Raw genomic sequence first — 19,996 nt, 5'->3', positions numbered from 1 at the left:
ATTTTAGTAAAAGTTTTGTCTGAATGGATTATGTTTTTTATATCGCTTTCAATTATGAAAAAAAATGGCGGGTTTTTGAAAAAAACTTTGTTGACTTTTTTTTAATGGAACACCCAGTATATTTTTTTGTAAATTGAAAGAACGGTCATTCACCTATCCAACGATATAAAGTTTTTTAAAATCGGTTGTCAAATGACCGAGTCATTAATTTAAAAAAATTAATTACACCCAGTATATTTTTTTGTAAATTGAAAGAACGGTCATTTACCTATCCAGCGATATAAAAATTTTTAAAATCGGTTGTCAAATGGCTGAGCAATTAATTTTTTAAAATTAATGACTCAGCAATTAATTTTTTTAAATTAATGACTCAGTCGACAACCGATTTTAAAAAACTTTATATCGTTGGATAGGTGAATGACCGTTCTTTCAATTTACAAAAAAATATACTGGGTGTTTCAATAAAAAAAGTCAACAACGTTTTTTTTTTCAAAAATCCGCCATTTTTTATTTAAAAGCGATATAAAAAATTCAATACATTCAAACAAAACTTTTACTAAAATAAAACATTTCAGCGAAAACCGCATATTTCTATCTTGAGTCGTTTAGAAGTTATAGGCAGTTAAAATGGGGGAAATATAATTGGACACCCGGTATAAAAATGAAACTGTGCTGCTTGGGTACTTCGATGATCTCGCTGAAATGTTTCCTCCGAGTTCCTTATGGTCCAAATATTTAATGGTACGGAAGGCTTTAATGGTAAATAAGAATATTAACATCGCTAATCATTATGAACCCACGTGGTCGTTAAAAAAAATTTCTGACCTATAGACAAGGTCACTGTATTGTAAAACCAGTAGGAAAAAATACATTTGGAAAAATTCCCTTCAGCATTGCAAAATATGGGTTTGAGAGATCCTGACAGGTATACATGCTGGAGCCAATGAACAAGCAAAATTGTAATTAGGCATTAAATGAATACTAAATCTGTTAAATTATATGCCAAAATGACATGATATTGATAAAAACAAGAGGGAAAAAATAGAAATAAAAATTTTCCGTATCTCTCCTAAATGTGGCTCTTATACAATTACAAAATGTTATTCACAACATTTCATTATACAGGGTTGCGAAAAAGTCTGGCAACTCGGTAATTTCTCGGAAACCGCTAGAACAATTTTTATAGATTTTGGTGAGTAAGGGTCTTCTAATGCAGCCGATATTATAGTGGTAATTACATTGTTGTCAAGTCTTCAGTTTTTCTGGAAACCTAATGAACTTTCTTATTTCAAATGGAACACCTTGTATATTTTTTGCGGTTTGAAGTCCTTAAGAAATACTTATTATTTTTCATGTTACATTCCCTATACCTAAATGCCATAATTACGGAGTTATTGCTACATTTATTAAAAAAAAAAATTTAAACAAATTATAAAAATCAATTCTTTTAGGCTCGGGTAGACATTATTTTAGGTTCTATGGATCATCATCATCAGTGGCGTTACAGCTCTCTGTGAGCCAAAGCCTTCTACAGAACAATCCTCCATTCGCCTCTGTCTCTGGCAACTCTTCTCCATGCTCTTATTCCAATAGATTTCAAATCATTTTCTAGGTTGTCTTTGTACCTAAGTCTCGGTATTTCTCTTGTTCGTTGTCCTATCGGCCCTCTTCGGTCAAAAACTTTTCTGACTATGGCATCTTCCTCTCGTCTGATTACATGACCTATCCATCTAAAGCGTGCTACCTTAATGAATTTTACAACGTCAGGTTCTCCAAAACTTCTATACAACTCAAAGTTGTAACGCCTGCGCGACAAACCTTGTTCTTTTATGCCTCCATATATTCGTCTTAGTATTTTTCGCTCAAAACGTTTGAGCATTTCTTGGTCACTCTGTGTAAGTGACCAAGTTTCTGAGCCATATGTTAGCACTGGTCTTATTAGTGTTTTGTATAAGGGTCATTCCATTTCAAATCACTCAATTTTGGAGCAAAAAAAATTTTGGACCTCCGATTTGTCTGAAAATTGGTATATAGCTTCTGCGAAAAAAATCTTCTTCTTTTTTTCTCAAAATGTTATTTTATGCGATTTTACAGTGATTTGGTGTTTATTTATACAAATTTGCATTTTCTATCGTAAAGTATCAATGGAAAACATAATATTTTAATAGAAGGGACTCAAAAATGTCATTATATGGCATTATAACAAGTTACTTTGATTCAAAACAAGCTTTTGATCAAATTTAATAGTGTAGAAAACGTTAAAATACCGTTTTTTACATTTTTCTCCATTCCCAAAATACATCGTAATCGATTTGGCTGAAAATTTTTCCACAGATAGACAAAACATAGGACTTTAAGTGGTGAGAAGGATTTGAATTATATTACAATACCAAAAAAGTTACATGCAATATTATAGTCAAAAATATAGGCGTCTACTGTAAGTACAATTAACTCGAAAATATCGACCTCACGACAAAAATTGTTAAAAAGAAATTGTAATAATTGTAAATACGATTTATTTGGAACAATTTCAGTTCCTACCATTTTTGTCGAAAAGTTAAAAATGGCGGAGATATTGAGCAAAACAGGTTCTCCTTTAAAATCAAGATGGCGGCTAACGTAACGGAGGAATTCATTCGTGATTTTAAATTTAGGCTACTATTGACTCCTCTAAAGATCAGAAAAATAAAATTTTGGGCAGCTCGGCATTCAATTTCAAATGCTATCCCGACTGGACTAATATATACTTTTGAGTCTGATATTACTGCATGTAACTTTTTTGGTATTGTAATATAATTTAAATCCTTCTAACCACTTAAAGTCCTATCTTTTGGCTATCTGTGGGCAAATTTTCAGCCAAATCGATGATGATGTATTTTGGGAATGGAGGAAAATGTAAAAAAACGGTATTTTAACGTTTTTTACACTATAAAATTTCATAAAAAACTTGTTTTGATTTAAAATAACTTGTTATAATGCCATATAATGACATTTTTGAGTCCTTTCTATTAAAATATTATGTTTTTCATTGATACTTTACGACAGAAAATGCAAATTTGTTTAAATAAACACCAAATCACTGTAAAATCGCATAAAATAACATTTTGAGAAAAAAAGAAGAAGATTTTTTGACCTTAAATATCTTATTTTTACGTCCCGCAGAAGCTATATACCAATTTTCAGACAAATCGGAGATCCAAAATTTTTTGCCTGAGTGATTTGACATGGAATGTACCATAGTCAGTTTAATTTTTCTAGGCATTTTTGAGGCCATCTGTCTTCTTAAGCCATAGTAACACTTATTGGCGAGCACTATTCTTCTTTTAGTTTCTTCACTGACATTGTTGTCTTTAGTTAGCAGCGAGCCTAGGTATATGAAGTTGTCGACACCTTCCAGTTCTAGGTCATCAATTTTTATTCTTGTAGGTGTCGGGTTGCTTGACCTAGTGCAACACATATATTTGGTCTTTTGAACATTTATATTTAATACCATTCTCTGTGCAGATGCTCTTAACGACCGAAATGCTTCAGTCAGAGATTCTGTGGACCTACCTATGATGTCTATGTCATCTGCGTATCCGACGATTTGTACTGATGTGTTAAAGATAGTACCATTCGTAGTAATCTGGGACTCTGGGAATAAGAGGCAGACATCCTGTCTTAGTCCATTTTTGCAATGGAAGGGTCTTGAGAGATCGTTTTGGATTTTTACCATGCTCTCTGCACCTGTGAGTGTAAGTTCAGTTAATTGGACAAGATGAAACGGTAATCGAAATTCTACCATAGCAAGTAGAGGTTTATTTCTATTAACAGAGTCGTATGCGGCTTTGAAGTCAACGAATATGTGGTGGGTGTCGACGTCGAACTCTAGAGTTTTTTCAAGGATCTGCCTCACTGTAAATATCTGGTCCGTTGTTGATTTATTAGGACGGAAACCGCACTGATATCCTCCCACTAGTTGTTCGGCGTAGGGGTTGTTTAGGTTCTATGGATCATTGGGAACAAAAAAGGTTATTTGTAATTTTCTTCTTAAGTTAATCGTTTCCGAATTATAAACAATTTAAAACTGAAAAAAATCGAAAAATGACGATTTTCTAGGTTCAGAAACACAAGTCAGAAATATTATTTTTGGGACTACGAAGTACCTAAATTCAAGCTCGAACCTTCTTCTATCAGCTCCCTGTAAGAGTTTTTGGCACGTTTTAGTCTAAAACATGTTTTTTTTAATTATTAATGAAGAGCATATGAGAGGACGGGCGATCCATTAACAACTAAAAAACAATATTTTAAAATGAAATAAGACCAAGTAACTTATCGGCAACTCATAAAATAAGGTTTTAGCTTCAATTTAGGCATTTCGTAGATCTAAAAATAATATTTTTTACTTGTATTTTTGAACTTAAAAAATCGGCATTTTTCAGTTTTAAATTGTTCATAACTCGGAAACGATTAACTTTAGAGGAAAATTACAAATAACCTTTTTTGTTCCCAATGATCCAAAAACCCAAAATAATGTCTACCCTAGCCGAAAAGAATTGATTTTCATATTTTTTTTAATTTTTTTTTAATAAATGTAGCAATAACTTTGAATTTACTTCATTTAGGTATAGGGAATATAACATAAAAAATAATCAGTATTTCTTAAGGGCTTCAAAACGCAAAAAAATATACAGGGGTGTTCCATTTGAAATAAGAAAGTTCATTAGATTTCCAGAAAAACAGAACACTTGCCAATAATGTAACTTTCACTACAATATTGGCCGCATTAGAAGACCACCAAAATCTATAAAAATCATTCTAGCGGTTTATGAGGAATTACCGTGTTGCCAGACTTTTTCGCAACCCTGTATATATTTCTTAAATAGTTGTGCAGAATGTCATCGATTAAAAACCCACCCTATATTTAAGTTATTAAAAAGAGGAAATGAAAAACGCAACCTTTTAATCTGAGACTTCCATTCTTCTGAATTTTCTTGATATAGTGAAAGATGGGCATGTTCCAGCTCTCGTAAGGTATCCCATAACAGAGAACCTTCGCTTACATGTAGTCCAGCAGAGGTCAATCCTCTCTCTAGTATAGAACGTGTGGTTTGTATATTGCTTGTACCAATTGAATATTGCGCATATTCAATCCAAACATTAACAGCTGAAACCAGAAGAAAAAAATAAATATTTGATAGAAATATCAATTGTAAATAAATTTTTTGATGTATAATGCAAAACTAATGAATACATTATTATTTTGATATTAGCCGACTTTGGAGACAGATCCCAAAATATGTTGATTTTTATTTTTAAATTATGATTTTTTTGGCATATAACTATTGACGTTATCCATCTAGGCCTGATAATGTAATCGATATTTTTTTAATCAGAATAGGGGTTGTATGTTACCTCACAAGCGTTTGAAACACAGGTCAGACATGGGAAAGGCAGTCAGAGACACCAGAATAGACAACATAGACAACAGAGAAAATATTTTTAAAAATCTAAAATCTATTTGTAATCTAAAAACTAACAATAGTCCAGGGCCAGATGGAATACCCCCCATTTTTCTAAAGATATGTAGTTTCATACTTTCTCGTCCTCCCTATATAATATTCAACTCTTCTTTAAAGTCTGGTTATTTTCCTGAGTTTTGGAAGACTAGCTTCATGACCCCCATATACAAATCAGGGAAGAGAGCTGATGTGTGCAATTATAGGCCAGTTTGCAATTTAAATGTAATTCCAAAACTATTTGAAAAAATAGTAACAAAATATCTGACATCAGTGTTAACATCAACAATAATACCGCCAGCAGTATGGATTTCTAAATGGAATGTCTACTGAGCTTAATTTACTTGTTTACAGTGACTCCCTGTCATATGTCTTGGATGGTGGTGGTGAGGTACACAGTATTATAGGTATACGCTGTGAGCTCGTACGTAGAGGGGATATTTACAAATTCGCGAACGCCAGTAGTGACAAGTCTGTAAACGTTTACCGGAAATTTGACATAAATGTCAAAGTGATTAATTTAAAATTAAAAACATTAATTATAAAAAATATTAGTTGGTCAAAGCTGTGGTATATATTTTTACCTTAAATATACTTACGTTTTAAATACTGAATTTAAGTTTTTTTAATGTTCCGTAATATGTAATTATAAATTAATCTATTAATCTTAGCGCCATCTACACGATAATTGTGAAAGGATCCGAAGTAAAAAATTCATATTTTATCAATATTAAGCGATAACAATTAAATAATAAATTTAAAAATTACCGGTGAAAGTTGAATTAGTAATCCGCTAGGAGCGCCACCAGCAAAGCTCAGAGCGTATACTGACTTATAAGGCATTTGACAGGGTGAATCATACAATTTTATTGGATAAGCCGAGGATAGCAGGTTTGGGTGGTAGTTTGTTGAGCTGGATCGGCAGCTATTTGTCTGATAGATCTCAAATAGTAAAGGTCAAAGGCTTTAAATCTAAGGAGATAAAAGTACCTTCTGGTGTGCCTCAAGGGTCTCATTTGGGACCCTTGTTATTTAACATCATTATAAATGACATCCATAGTTGCTTTTAATATTCCGAATTTCTATGTTTTGCTGATGACCTGAAATGCTTCAAGGCTGTCTCTTCTTCTATTGATTATATCAATTTGCAGTCAGATTTGTCCAGACTTGTGGACTGGTGTGAAAGAAATTGCTTGGATTTATATCCAAAAAAATGCCTTACTATGTATTTCTCTAGAAGGCGTTTCTTGTTGGCTTTTCCGATGCAATTTCTAACACCATCTTGATCAATATGTCAGCTACTAAGGATCTTGGAGTCTTATTTGACAATGCTCTATCCTTCAAATTTCATATCTCAGAGATTGTTTCAAGAGCCCTTAAAATGGTTGGCTTTGTCAAGAGATGTAGAAGAGATTTCACAAATCTCTCAGCAATCCGCCTATTGTATTGTTCATTGGTCAGACCCCTTTTGTAATATGCTTCTTCAGTCTGGAATCCTCTCTATATATGCCATGCACACAAATTAGAACAAGTGCAAAGAATATTTTTGCAGTACTTGGCCTTTAAAGCTGGATTGGATCCCCCTGATAACTACCATTACAACTATGATTCACTTCACACGAGATTTTCTCTCTCTCCTCTTCAGATTCGTAGGCAATGCAGGGACTTACAGAATCTTTACAAAATTTTTAATGGTATTGCTGATTGCCCAGATCTAGTGTACTCTATTGGTTTGGCAGTTCCGTCAAGGAATACTAGATTTCACCTAATGTTTCATCAACCTTTATGTAGAACTAATAATGTAAAGCATAATAGTTTTAGTTCAAGGTCTTAAGGACAGCCAATAACTTATCTCCAAACATTGATTTCAGTGTAACTCAAAGACGCTTTATGTGCTTTATTAAGGATTATAACACTTAGGGTAGAACAGTAATTTATAAATTTATAAGTATATTTAACGATTTAGGGTTGGGTGGCCAAATAATTGTCAATGTTTAATATTGTCTGTGAGGTTATCATTTTGTGATTTAATTAAGTGTATTTACATATTTTTATGATTTAGTTTCAGGTTATAATGTGTATTTTAGTTTTTAAATTATTTTGTAATAATGGGCAAGGTCCTTAAATAAATAAATACATAAATAAATAAATGTTCACAAATTTTGGGCTATGCAGATGATCTAGACCTAATTGCTTGTACAACAGAACAGATAAGCTACAAATAAATAAAGAAAAACTCAAAATGACATCATTAACACCCAGAGTAGAGCCAAAAACATTGGTCCCAATTAACTGTTAATAACTATTTATAGCTCTGAAGTGATTAAATGAAACTTCAGTCAGAAAATAAAAATAATAATATACAATACCCTTATATAGTTGTTCCATCTTATCTTTGCTCAAACGTCATGATTCATTTTCAAACAAGTAAAATCAAAACATTAATTCAAACGTATGTTGATGTGTAATATAGTGATGTAACGAATATTCGTATTCGCATCCGCATTCGCGAAATTTGTGTGAATGTTTTGCGAATTTGAAAACCAGAAAAAAAATAATTTTAAGATAATATTAGGTTAATAAAATCAAAATCTATTCACTTCTCATCTTTTTTTTATTAAGAAAAGGTAACTTAATCTCAAACATGCAGCTACTCTCAAATGGAAATATGCAGGACACAACAGCAAACAAAGAGACGGAAGATGGAATGAAGCGATAACTCACTGGAGACCTTGGGACTACAAAAAAGGAAGGGGTAGACCTCAGACGAGATGGTCGGATGACCTAAAAAGGGTAGGGGACAGGGACCAGATGGACAGGAATAGCACTGAACCGAGAAGAGTGGAAAAATAAGGGGGAGGCCTACATTCAACTTTGGACAAATGAAGGGCAATAGATACATAGAACTTAACCTTGTATAATCACATTATCAGCCTTCACTTTTTTTATTATTTGGTATTATGTAATAAAGCTTAAGATTCAGATTGATTTACACTACATATCAATTAACTTTTCATTATAAATTTAGGAAACATTACAAAAATAGAAAGAAATTAAAAAAAAAAACTGAATATTCGCATTCGCGAATGTCGGTAGCAGATATTCGTGCGAATGTTCAAAAAATGACATTCATTACATCACTAGGGTAATATCATTGAAACGTACTCTTAATGTAATAATAATAATTAGGAAATGGCTATTATCAGCGGACATATTTTATAAAGTTATATTGTACATTTATATTTGACTATGTTATAATATATTTAACACAATATAAATTTATAAAATAAACACAATATAAGTTATAAATTCCAATAAACATAACAAATACGCTAATGTCACTGTCATTGAAAATGATAAACCGTCAAAATTCATAGTAGACAAGGTATCAAAGACATGCAGTATTGTTTATCCTTGTTTAACTTATTGTGGTTTCTATGGACAAGCGGCTTAATTTTGCGATACTTGTCCCTGGGAGTAAAAAAGAAGCCTAGTATAAAAAGTAATTCGTAAATAAGTTCATGCATGGGAAAAAATAGAGTGAAAGAACTATACCACCAGTGCTGTCATATTGCCGGTCCGGAACAAGAATTACGTAACTGAAAATTTTGTCAATTCCTGTTTATTGTGTAATTAACTTCTAAAATACTGTGTACAGATGATACAAAAGCGACAGAACTGTAACTATGTGCTGAGCCACTACAGGGTAGTTGTGTCGTCATTGAAATACGCACCATTTTAGACCTTGTTTCAGATGAATAATGACGCAACTGTAAAGAGGGTTGAAAATGGGGGGACCAAATTAAGATACTGAAATTCTGACCAATAGGAATGAGAATAAGAGCCATCGCTGTAAGAATAAACGGCATACTAAATATTTAAAAATAGTTTTTTTGTACAGAAAAATTTTAAAATTAAGAATGACGCAGCTGTTGATTGGGTTGAAAATGGGAGGATTAAATTAAGATAATGAAATTCGAACCCATAGGGATGAAACTAAAAGCAATCATTGTAAGAATAAACGCCATACCGATGCTCCGGACGGTTATTTAATCACTATTTTTAATATTTAAAAAATTTTAGATGAAGAATGACGCAACTGCAAAAAGGGTTGAAAATGGGGGGATTCAATTAAGATAATGAAATTCAAACCAATAGGGATAAAAATAAAAGACATCATTGTAAGAATAAATGCCATACCGATTACTCATTTAATCCCTATTTTAAATATTTAAAAATCGTTTTTTGGTCTCCTGAGAAAGTTGGCTTTTTGCAGTTACGTCATCCTTATTCCGGACCAGCGATATATGGACCATCTCCAAGACAGATGAAAAACCTTTTGCTCATATTTGAAAGAAGAATCCTGAATGGAATATTCAGTGGCATCTGGAGGAGGAAGTACAACTATGCGATATACTGCAAATACAAATGCATATCTGGTTGTAAAATTTTGATGTCTCTCATAAAAATGGGAAGACTAAGATGGCCAGGACATCTAGCAAGATCGCAGCAGAACAACTCTACTAAAGAAATTCTGGACAACTTACAGTTTAGGGCAACCAAACATAACCAATTTGTAGTTGACATTTGATGTGAGCTAAAAATATTGACAGTGTTGCCATATTATAAAATATTTCTTACTGTAACATCTTAAATTCAAAATCGGATAAGAACACAATATATAATTTAAAAATCAAAAACAAATTAATGTTAGATATAAGTCAGAAAATAAATAGAAACATCGATAATATAATTTAGACACTACAGTGGAACCTCGATTATCCGTCTCTCCATTAACTGTCACCTCTGTTAACCGTCAGGGTCCGTACATAAGTTGTATTGACTACATAAGCAAAAATTGGGTCATCAATTCATTTTGTTTGAGCACTGCGACAAGCAAAACGAAATTCGCTGAAATGTACAGTACGGTAACAGATTAATGAAGTTATGGTTGAATCAACTGTTTTGTTTTCGTTGGCTAAAGATGACATAAGCGAATCGTTAATTTGTGATAAGGATGCAATCGGCTATAGATTGCTGACAGATGATGAAATCATTGAAATGGCAAAAGAGGCGGACGAAACAGATTCAGATGCTGACACAGACTCGGAATTTGATGGTGGCAATGTCGATGATGTTATTGCAACTACTGACAAAGATTTGCGTAAAGAAGCTAGAGAAGCTGCATCGTACATGCAACAATTCATCGAGTGGTATTCTTGACAAGAATAAGCCAATAAAGTAGATTGCATGATCTTACGCGGATTAAGAAAAATGTGAAAATGTAAAACAAACAAAGATTTCAGAATATTTTAAACCAAATTGATTCGATTGTACAAACAAAAATTCCTCTTATCTTGTAAAACAAAACGTATATGTAAATAAAATTTGAGAGTTGTACTATCAATTTTTTTTTAATGTTCTGTTAACCGTCTTTTCGATTATCCATCATACCCTTGTAGTCCAGGAACCGAAGCATTTCACCTCGCAATTTTTACAGAATGGATCGATTTGCTTGAAAATTTGAGAATAAGTAGTGGATAGTTCAAGGATCAAAATCTATATGATGCCGAAAGGCGCTTTTACCATGGAGGCGGTTGCCACCCCATCTTAGGGGTGGAAATTTTTTATTATATTTTGACTGCAAAAGTTGATAAAAACATTCATTCTAAGCAAAAAATGTTTTATATATTTTTTTGATAAAATTAATACTTTTCGATTTATTCGCTATCGAAAGTGTGAGTTTTATACAGAAAAAATCAATGTTTTTCGATATATACTCATTTACCATTCACTCAATTTTTGCCGTAGAAAAAATTTTTTTAAACCAAATTCTAGGGAATTGAATAACCTACAATTTTATATTGAAACATTTTTTCGTATCTTTGATGCTAAACTTTATATTCTGAAGAAAATGGCATTTTTTACCAAGCTACAAAAATTCGTTATTCGCTTTTAACTCCTGTTTTTTTAAAACTAATCATTCTAAGCCAGTCAAACTTCTAGAATCTATTAATAATACATAAATAAAGAAGAATGAATAAGGCCAATGACTAAAAGCAAAAAGCTAACTTACATTATTATGCTTCCAATTGGATTTCTTTTTTTTTTTTTCAAAAATATATATTGATTTTTTAACCGTAACCTTTTTAATTTTTATCTTAGAAAGTTTGATAAAAAATAATTTTGTAGGTTTTTACAAGATCTATAACACTATTAATATTAAATCCTTTTAAAATCCTCAGTCGCAAAAAGTGGTGACTTTGAAAGGGTTGGTAAAGGCGATTTTTGCATGTTATTACAAGATTTAATTGTCAATAGCTCACTCAATTTTTACCGTAGAAAATTTTTTTTCAAACCAGGTTCTTAGGAATTAACTAAGCTACAATTTCATATTTAAATATTTTTTCGTATCTCTGATGATAATCTTTCTATTCTGAAGAAAAGGGAATTTTTTACCAAACTTCAAAAATTCGATATTTGCTTTTGACTCCATTTTTTTTTTAAACTAATCATTCTAAACCAGTTAAACTTCTAGAACCTATTAATAATACATAAATAAAGAAGACGAAATAAGGTCAATGACTAATTTTAATCAGGGTGGTGATTAGGGGTTTGCTTTCGATCACTTTTTCGCTGAAAAATATAGGGTCTGATATTCTTTTCATTATAAGCCACTTAATTTTTGAGCTAAAGACTTTTTTTATTTCTGGAGAAAGATATTTTTAAATACTTCAAATTAGTTTAAACAAATTATCTTCGAAAAATGCATAGTTTTCCCGTCTTTTGACTTTAAAACTACAATATTTAGCATTTGACGAAGAAGAGCTAACATATAATAAAGTATAGCTCGATTACTATTGGTATTAAAGAAAATTTAAAAAAATGGTTTTGTTGATTTTTCAAAAGGTACATTTTTGTTAAGCAAAGTTGTTTTGATAAAACGAAAACTTTTTGAGTTATTTGCAGAAAACTGATTAAAAACATTAATTTTTTTAATATAAAACTAACACTTTCGATAGCGAATAAATCAAAAACTATTAATTTTATCAAAAAAATATATAGAACATTTTTTGCTTAGAATTAATGATTTTACCAACTTTTGCGGTCAAAATATAATAAAAAAATTTCACCCCCGACATGGGGTGGCAACCACCCCCGACATGGGGTGGCAACCACCCCCATGGTAAAAGCGCCTTTCGGCATCATATAGATTTTGATCCTTGGACTATCCACTACTTACTCTCAAATTTTCAAGCAAATCGATCCATTCTGTAAAAATTGCGAGGTTTTGTCCTATTTTAAGCTTCATTACTTGGACTATTGGTCCAGTGCCCTGACGGAAAATCGAGGTTCCACTGTATACTAAAAACATTCAAATTATATAAAAATCAATAGTTAATAGAAACAAGAACACAATATATAATTTAAAAATCAAAAACAGCTGGTTAGATAGAAATCAGAAAATAAACAGAAACATCTATCTATAATGTCATTTAGACACTATAGTAAAAGCATATAGTAAATAGTAATAAAAAGAAACTAACTTAGTTAAATGAATAAACTAACCTATGAAGTAAGACTAAGAATACACTAATAAATTAAACTGAATTTTAACTAAACTAAATTATAAAAAATATGACAACACTGTACGCTCGTTGCCCTAAACTGTAAGCTGTCCGAAATTCTTATGCCATAACCGGTGTCAAGCAGAGGGAAAGGTAGGCCAAAGGTAGATAGCCTAAGAGCTAGTGAACCCTCCGACTAACAATCTTCCTGTAAAGCTAAAAAAATTTGTATAGTGATAATTCATGGCACACCAAGGCAAAAAACCATGACCTGGCAGGCATTAGCCCTGCACGTGTCTCTACCAGGTGAATCGAAAAGTGCATAGTTTAGGAGTAAAATAAACTTTCTCTTGTAAGGTTTAAATTTAAGTATGTGTTTGAGTAAGTCATTTGGAAGAAATGTGTACAATGACAGGTGATTCTGAAGAGCATAGGACCTTGCCAGGCAAGGGGAAAGATTAGGGGTTTTTCCTAAAATTATTTTTTTTGCATCAAATAAAATTTTTTTAGGTTTTTTGAATCATTCCAAACAGAAAAGGTCTTTAGTGATTTTTCTCTTAGGTTAATAGGTTTTGTTATATAAGCGATTAAAAATATTGAAAATTGCAAATTCAGCCATTTTTAACCCTAAATCGGACATTTATCTAAAAATTTCAATGTTGCCAAGGTACGTAGATATTCTTTAAACATTGATTGATGAAATCCCGAAGATTTTTTTGCAATAGAATATCGAAAACCCCTTTGTTTTTTTAATTGCTAATCAAGCGGGCACGACACTGTAGTATAAGTGAGGACGTTTGAGTTTGCATAAATTTATTATCTCGAGAATGGGCAAATTTCAAGAGAAATCCTTAGACAGGTCGATTTTTATTTTTGAATTAGGACTTTTTGGCATATATATAATACTAGTGACGTCATCCATCTGGGCGTGATGATTTTTTTAAATAAGAGTAGGGGTTGTGTGATAGCTCATTTGAAAGGTTATTTAATTCTCTATTCAGTAATATAAACATTAACATAATTATTTATACAGGGTGTACAAAAAAAATGTTCTTCTATTTGTCAAATTTAATCAAAGTTAATTTAATAAAAAAAATTTTTTTGTACACCCTGTATAAATAATTATGTTAATGTTTATATTACTGAATAGAGAATTAAATAACCTTTCAAATGAGCTATCACACAACCCCTACTCTCATTTAAAAAAATCATCCATTACGTCATCACACCCAGATGGATGACGTCACTAGTATTATATATATGCCAAAAAGTCCTAATTTAAAAATAAAAATCGACCTGTTTGAGGATTTCTCTTCAAATTTGCCCATTCTCGAGATAATGAATTTATGCCAACTCAAACATCCTCACTTATACTACAGTGTCGTGCCCGCTTGTATAGCAATTAAAAAACAAAGGGGTTTCCGATATTGTATTGCAAAAAACTCTTTGGGATTTCATCAATCAATGGTTAAAGAATATCTACCTACCTTAGCAACATTGAAATTTTTAGTTAAATGTCCGATTTAGGGTTAAAATGGCCGATTTCACAATTTTCAAAATTTTTAATCGCTTATATAACAAAAACTATTAACCTAAGAGAAAAATCACTAAACACCTTTTCTGTTTGGAATGATTCAAAAAACCTAAAAAAATTTTGTTCGATGCAAAAAAAAATAATTTTATGAAAAACCCCTAACCTTTCCCCTCGCCTGGCAAGGTCTTATGCTCTTCAGAATCGCCCGTCATTGTACACATTTCTTCTAAATGACTTACTCAAACACATACTTAAATTTAAACTTTACAGGAGAAAGTTTATTTTTTCCCTAAACTATGCACTTTTCGATTCACCTGGTAGATACACGTGCAGGGCTGATGCCTACCAGGTCATGGTTTTTAGTCTTGGTGTGCTATGAACTATCACGATACAAATTTCTAGCCTTACAGGAAGACCGTTAGTCGGAGGGTTCACTAGCTCTTAGGCTAAGAGGGATGGTGCAGACCAAGATGCTAGAAAAATATGTGTAGCAAATTGGCAGTGGTTAACTATGGATGGTTGGATGGACGTAGGGCTGAATGGTGAAATAAACTTGGGAAGGTCAAGGCATTACTATAGGGCTTGAAATTGATATTGTTATATTTAACTGATTAAATAATACTCAACAGAGGTAATCATCTACAGCTGCATCAAAAAGGCTAAAGATGTTCTCTTGTTCTTCTTGTGTGCTGGCAATTTTTATCTCATCTTTAATCCACTCCAACCATATTTTTGGAGTTAATGGAAAGCATTCCCGAAACCTTTGGTAAGCTTCCCTCATTGAATTTAAATCAGACAGTTTTCTATATATGTTAATTACTTCGATATGAACATCATACAAGTATTTGTTGGTTGATAACTGGCTTTCCAGCATTTCAGCTTGCCTGAGTAAATCCTAAAAGCACTCTAAATTAAAAATCCTTAAAAGGTATTTTATAATATTTACTTTTTCTATATCATCCTCTTCATTACATGAATCCGAAGAACTTGAATTCTCTTCTTCAGAAGCACTCATTTTAGTTTCCATTTTACCCTGTTAAAAAATATTTATATTTTTTAACTACAATTAAATTAAACTTAGTTGTTTGTAAACTTATTAACCTCACAATTTAATTTTCATTGACAAATTGACAAGACAAGGACTGGTTCTGGGTGTTGCCTACCTTAGTGACCTGTGTTCAGATGCAAAATGTGTTGCATATAATTTGCCTTCATTCTTTTTATTTTGCCGCTTTTATCATCAAAAATATATTTAACTTCTGAATTTCAATAGAATCTGTAATCACTCAGTAATATTCTATATAAAAAAGTTAGATACAACAAATAGTTGAAAGACTCGTGAAAGCAAAAAATGATTTCATTTATAAATTTCAATACAATCTTTGGTTTCATATATCAATAAAGGAGAAAATGATTTAAAGGTATATATGAAAGAAACACACATAATTAAGTAGTAGTATTTTGTATTTTAACAACGGCACCCGATTTGGGCGTCGAAACGTTAATAAAAATCATTTTTTAATAATATTGTGGCTTATTTCCCATTATAAATAGTTAAAACACATAATTAAAGCCACTCCTTTTTCACAGATAATACAATGATTTATTAAATTTAAGGAATATTATTATTATTTGTAATTACTAGGTATTATATACCAAATTTACTTTACTAATCTTGACCTTTTTTTAGAAATGATACATATTTCTCAATGCAAATGTTTAAATTTAAATTTCCCTGGTCTTTATGATTATCTCAACACTTGTGATTTCAATAGCGATCAATCATTGGGTGAATTTTCGGAACTTTGCGGTTATTGGTTTGAAATGGTCATGTGGTGCAAACTTCCGGTGGCGTTCATATTTCATGCTAAAATAAAAGTGTCTGTCATTTCAATACACGTAAATGCCGGGCGCCAAAGCTACAAGAATTGTCAGTTGTCATTCTCGCGTCCTTTTCCCCAAGAGATCGTGACGAAAATAACTGTTTGTTGAATTTCTCCAATTATTTGTGTAATTTTGCCATTAATCGCGTTAAAATGGCAACCCGAGTGTTTGTGGGTGGTCTTACTTACAAAATTCGCGAACGTGACTTAGAAAAGTTCTTCAGAAAGTATGGAAGAATCAAGGAGGTTTCCATGAAGAATGGTTATGCATTTGTGGAATTCGACGATCACAGAGACGCCGACGACGCTTGCTATGAGCTAAACGGTAAGGACTTAATGGGGGAAAGAATTACTGTAGAAAGAGCCCGTGGTACGCCCCGCGGAAGTGATCAATGGCGGGGAAGCGGTCGAGATAGAGGTTATTCAGGTTATAGCGGTCCACGCGGTAGAAACGATAATTCTAGAGCTCGTGACAAATATGGGCCCCCGACGCGTACAGAATACAGAGTTATTGTTGAAAACTTGTCTAGCCGTTGTAGCTGGCAAGATTTGAAGGATTACATGCGTAAAGCCGGTGAGGTAACCTTTGCTGATGCTCATAAACTAGTTCCAAACGAGGGAGTCGTCGAATTTGTTTCATACAGCGATATGAAAAATGCTATTGAAAAGCTTGATGATACTGAAATTAACGGACGCAGAATTAGAGTTTTCGAAGACAGAAGAGGTGGACGAAAAAACAACAGATCTGTAAGTCGCAGCCGATCACGATCAAGGCGTCGTTCCAAGTCAAGAAGTGCCAGCCGTAATAAGAGCCATTCTAAGTCAAGATCTAGATCACATTCCAAAGATAATAAGAGGAGGTCAAATTCTAGATCTGAAGACAGAATTTAAAGAAGTCGTTCCATTGATTTTCACAATGTATGTTGTGTAAACAGTACCTTTAAGTTTAATAACATAATCTAACTTGTATCATGGTTTATCATAATATGTTTGATATTGTGTGAACATTCTTTTATTTTCCTAAACTTTTGTTATCTTTGTAGGTGTCTTTATTAAACTGGAATAATTAACTTTGCCTTTATTTAAATGTACAGGGAATATAGTACCACGATTAGATCTCATTTTCAATTTGATTTATTTTAATCATAATTAAAATTGTTTATTTTGGTATTTTCAAATACTATTCAAAACTACATTATTTGGTAAAAGTTTATCCCAAATAGAAAATCATTTCAAAACATTTTTGTAATCAGTTTGCTTCTAAATTCTAACATTTAATCTTTCATTAATAAATTTACAGCATGACCGAATTCACTTTGTATTTTAGACTTGAATGTGCACTGGTGTTGATGTTTGGTTTTTCCAAATTTTCTGAATTTTATTTTGGTAAACGTCTCTCCCACGTAAAATACCTGTACGGTACCAAAATAAAATTCAGACAATGTGTAAAAACCAAACATCAACCACAGTGCTCATTGAAATCTCAAATACAAAGTGAATTTCTTTGTGCTGTATATCAGCTCATAAAGAGTTCTGCATTTTCCGTGGAATTGTTTTTATGCACATAGTCATTTATTTATTTTTACTATTGACTAGCTTTTACTGGATATTGTATTTGATCATTATTCTGAAATTTCACTTTTTTCATTTTTTGTTTTGCTAAAATTTGCCATAATCCCTGAATATATTTTTGTGAGATATTAACTACTTTCTAACAAACTAACTTCCATGTTTAAAATAATAAAAAAATTATTTGTTCACACATTCAACTTGTAGGTTTGATACTTTATTTTACTGTAAGAGTCTTATTTGTAGATTTTCCATACATTTTTTTTTTAAATATTAACTCTGATTGTAAGATTATGCTTGAAATAAATTACCTAAGTATAAAGACAAAAGAGTTTTCTCAAAATTATGTACACTCTTTTGAGTAGCTAAGTGGGTTTTGGTATTGTAATGTTTTCAATGTATTATTTTTTATTTTAAAGTAAAACTATAATCTCTATAACTATCTTTACATATATTTACTACGTAGTTTTCTGTGATTTCCCATCTCACTGTTATTTGGTAGACTGAGTGGTTTCGTGAAATAGCTATTATTACCATAATATTCCAATAGTGTTCTTGAAAATAATACTCCAGTACTATTTTCAGTTTGAAATAATTTAATTGTATATTCTTTGCATTTCAAAATATGTACATCTTTCACAATTCCATAATAATATATTCCCCATTCTTTTTCATCATGTTAGTTTTCGTCCTGTAAATATTCTCAAATAACCTTTCATTAATTTCATGTTTCTGACAAAATGCAAGCCAATCACACTTTGAAATTTAATTTTGTTTTTTAATGATTTTTATTTTAATTTAAAATAAGGTAAAAATAATCTTCAATTAAAACATGTGGGATAGGTTATGGGCCCAGTACATGTTTGGTCAACTAATTGGACCAACATGTACAGAACCACTTGGTGTAACTTCAGGATTAGTGTCTAACGTTGGTCTACAAACTGAATGTTGTCGATTTTTCATATACATATCGATGGTTGAAAGGTAAAAGGTTGTAACCCATAAATATCAACTTATTGAGGAAGTAGAAAAACTTTCCAATTAAGTAATTTGATGAAATTATTAGGTTAATTCCTAATCAAATTGATCAAAAAATTGATTTGTGGGTTACAACCTTTTACCTTTCAACCGTTGATATCAAAGGACCACTACTAAAGGCCAATGCAGACTGAGCAGCTCTACCAACAAGTAAACACTGATCTTGGTTCAACTAGTTGGCCAAACGTGCACTGGGGCCTTTAAATATTTAGATCATGCAAACTATTAATTAAGTGAAGCACCAATTTATTTATATAAATTTTAATAATAAATAGTTTAGTATATATCTTTATATCTATTTGACGTTTTTTTTACTTTTGTCTGGTTTAGTTTTTTTATAAAAAAATTGTTAATGCTTCTCTAACTGAAATAATTTTGTTTCAGTATGTGTATCATTAAGAGGTCAATAGTTGGTTTCCTATCCTGGACCAAAGATTGAGTATTCCTTGAGGGTCATTACAGATGTTCAGTCAGTTACCTATCCCATACCAAATATTAAACAGAGAGAAATTATTTCTTGTTAGACAGTGGCATCCTATCCTAGACCGAGTTGAGGTTACAATAGTTTATCCCAGCCAAACAGCATCTAGAAAGGAATTACCTTTCGTCAGACCATGATGTGCCATCCCAGGCCCAAAGTCCAATATTCAGTGGGAGCCAACAAATGTTAACAGCTGTTACCTATCCAGATTAAAACAGGAAATATTCCAGTCAAAGTTCAGTTTCAAAACTGGTGATAATGGATGTTAACAGTTGTTACCCAGTTCAGACCAAACAGCATCTAGAGAGATATTCCCATCCAGTCAAAGAGGGTCATAGTTGATGTTCTTGCTTTTCCTCCACCACACAGCTATAGAAACTCAAATACCAAATATTCAGTATTCATTGAGATGGATGCCAAGAGTT

General features: G+C 31.9%; 2 protein-coding genes across 2 annotated transcripts in view; one reads left to right on the top strand and one right to left on the bottom strand.

Moving 5' to 3' along the window:
- LOC114330877 (squamous cell carcinoma antigen recognized by T-cells 3) overlaps positions 1-15,730 on the bottom strand; it is a 51,046-nt gene extending 35,316 nt beyond the window's left edge. Inside the window, exons 1-3 of the mRNA XM_050644396.1 lie at positions 15,547-15,730; positions 15,228-15,495; positions 4,939-5,146 (exon numbers count right to left, since the gene is read on the bottom strand). Coding sequence (XP_050500353.1) covers positions 4,939-5,146; positions 15,228-15,495; positions 15,547-15,627 — 557 coding nt within the window. The 5' untranslated portion in view covers positions 15,628-15,730. The remainder of the gene's footprint in view (positions 1-4,938; positions 5,147-15,227; positions 15,496-15,546) is intronic.
- A 783-nt stretch (positions 15,731-16,513) lies between these two features.
- Positions 16,514-19,388, top strand: LOC114330880 (serine-arginine protein 55-like). The gene has a single exon (XM_028280302.2). The coding sequence runs from the start codon at positions 16,637-16,639 to the stop codon at positions 17,372-17,374; it is 738 nt and encodes a 245-aa protein (XP_028136103.1). The 5' UTR covers positions 16,514-16,636; the 3' UTR covers positions 17,375-19,388.
- Positions 19,389-19,996: the final 608 nt, after the last annotated feature.

The sequence above is a fragment of the Diabrotica virgifera genome, chromosome 2 (genome assembly GCF_917563875.1).
Source record: "Diabrotica virgifera virgifera chromosome 2, PGI_DIABVI_V3a".
NCBI lineage: Eukaryota > Metazoa > Arthropoda > Insecta > Coleoptera > Chrysomelidae > Diabrotica > Diabrotica virgifera.
Note: the sequence above shows the minus strand (reverse complement) of the source record. Positions and strands in the feature narration are given on the sequence as shown.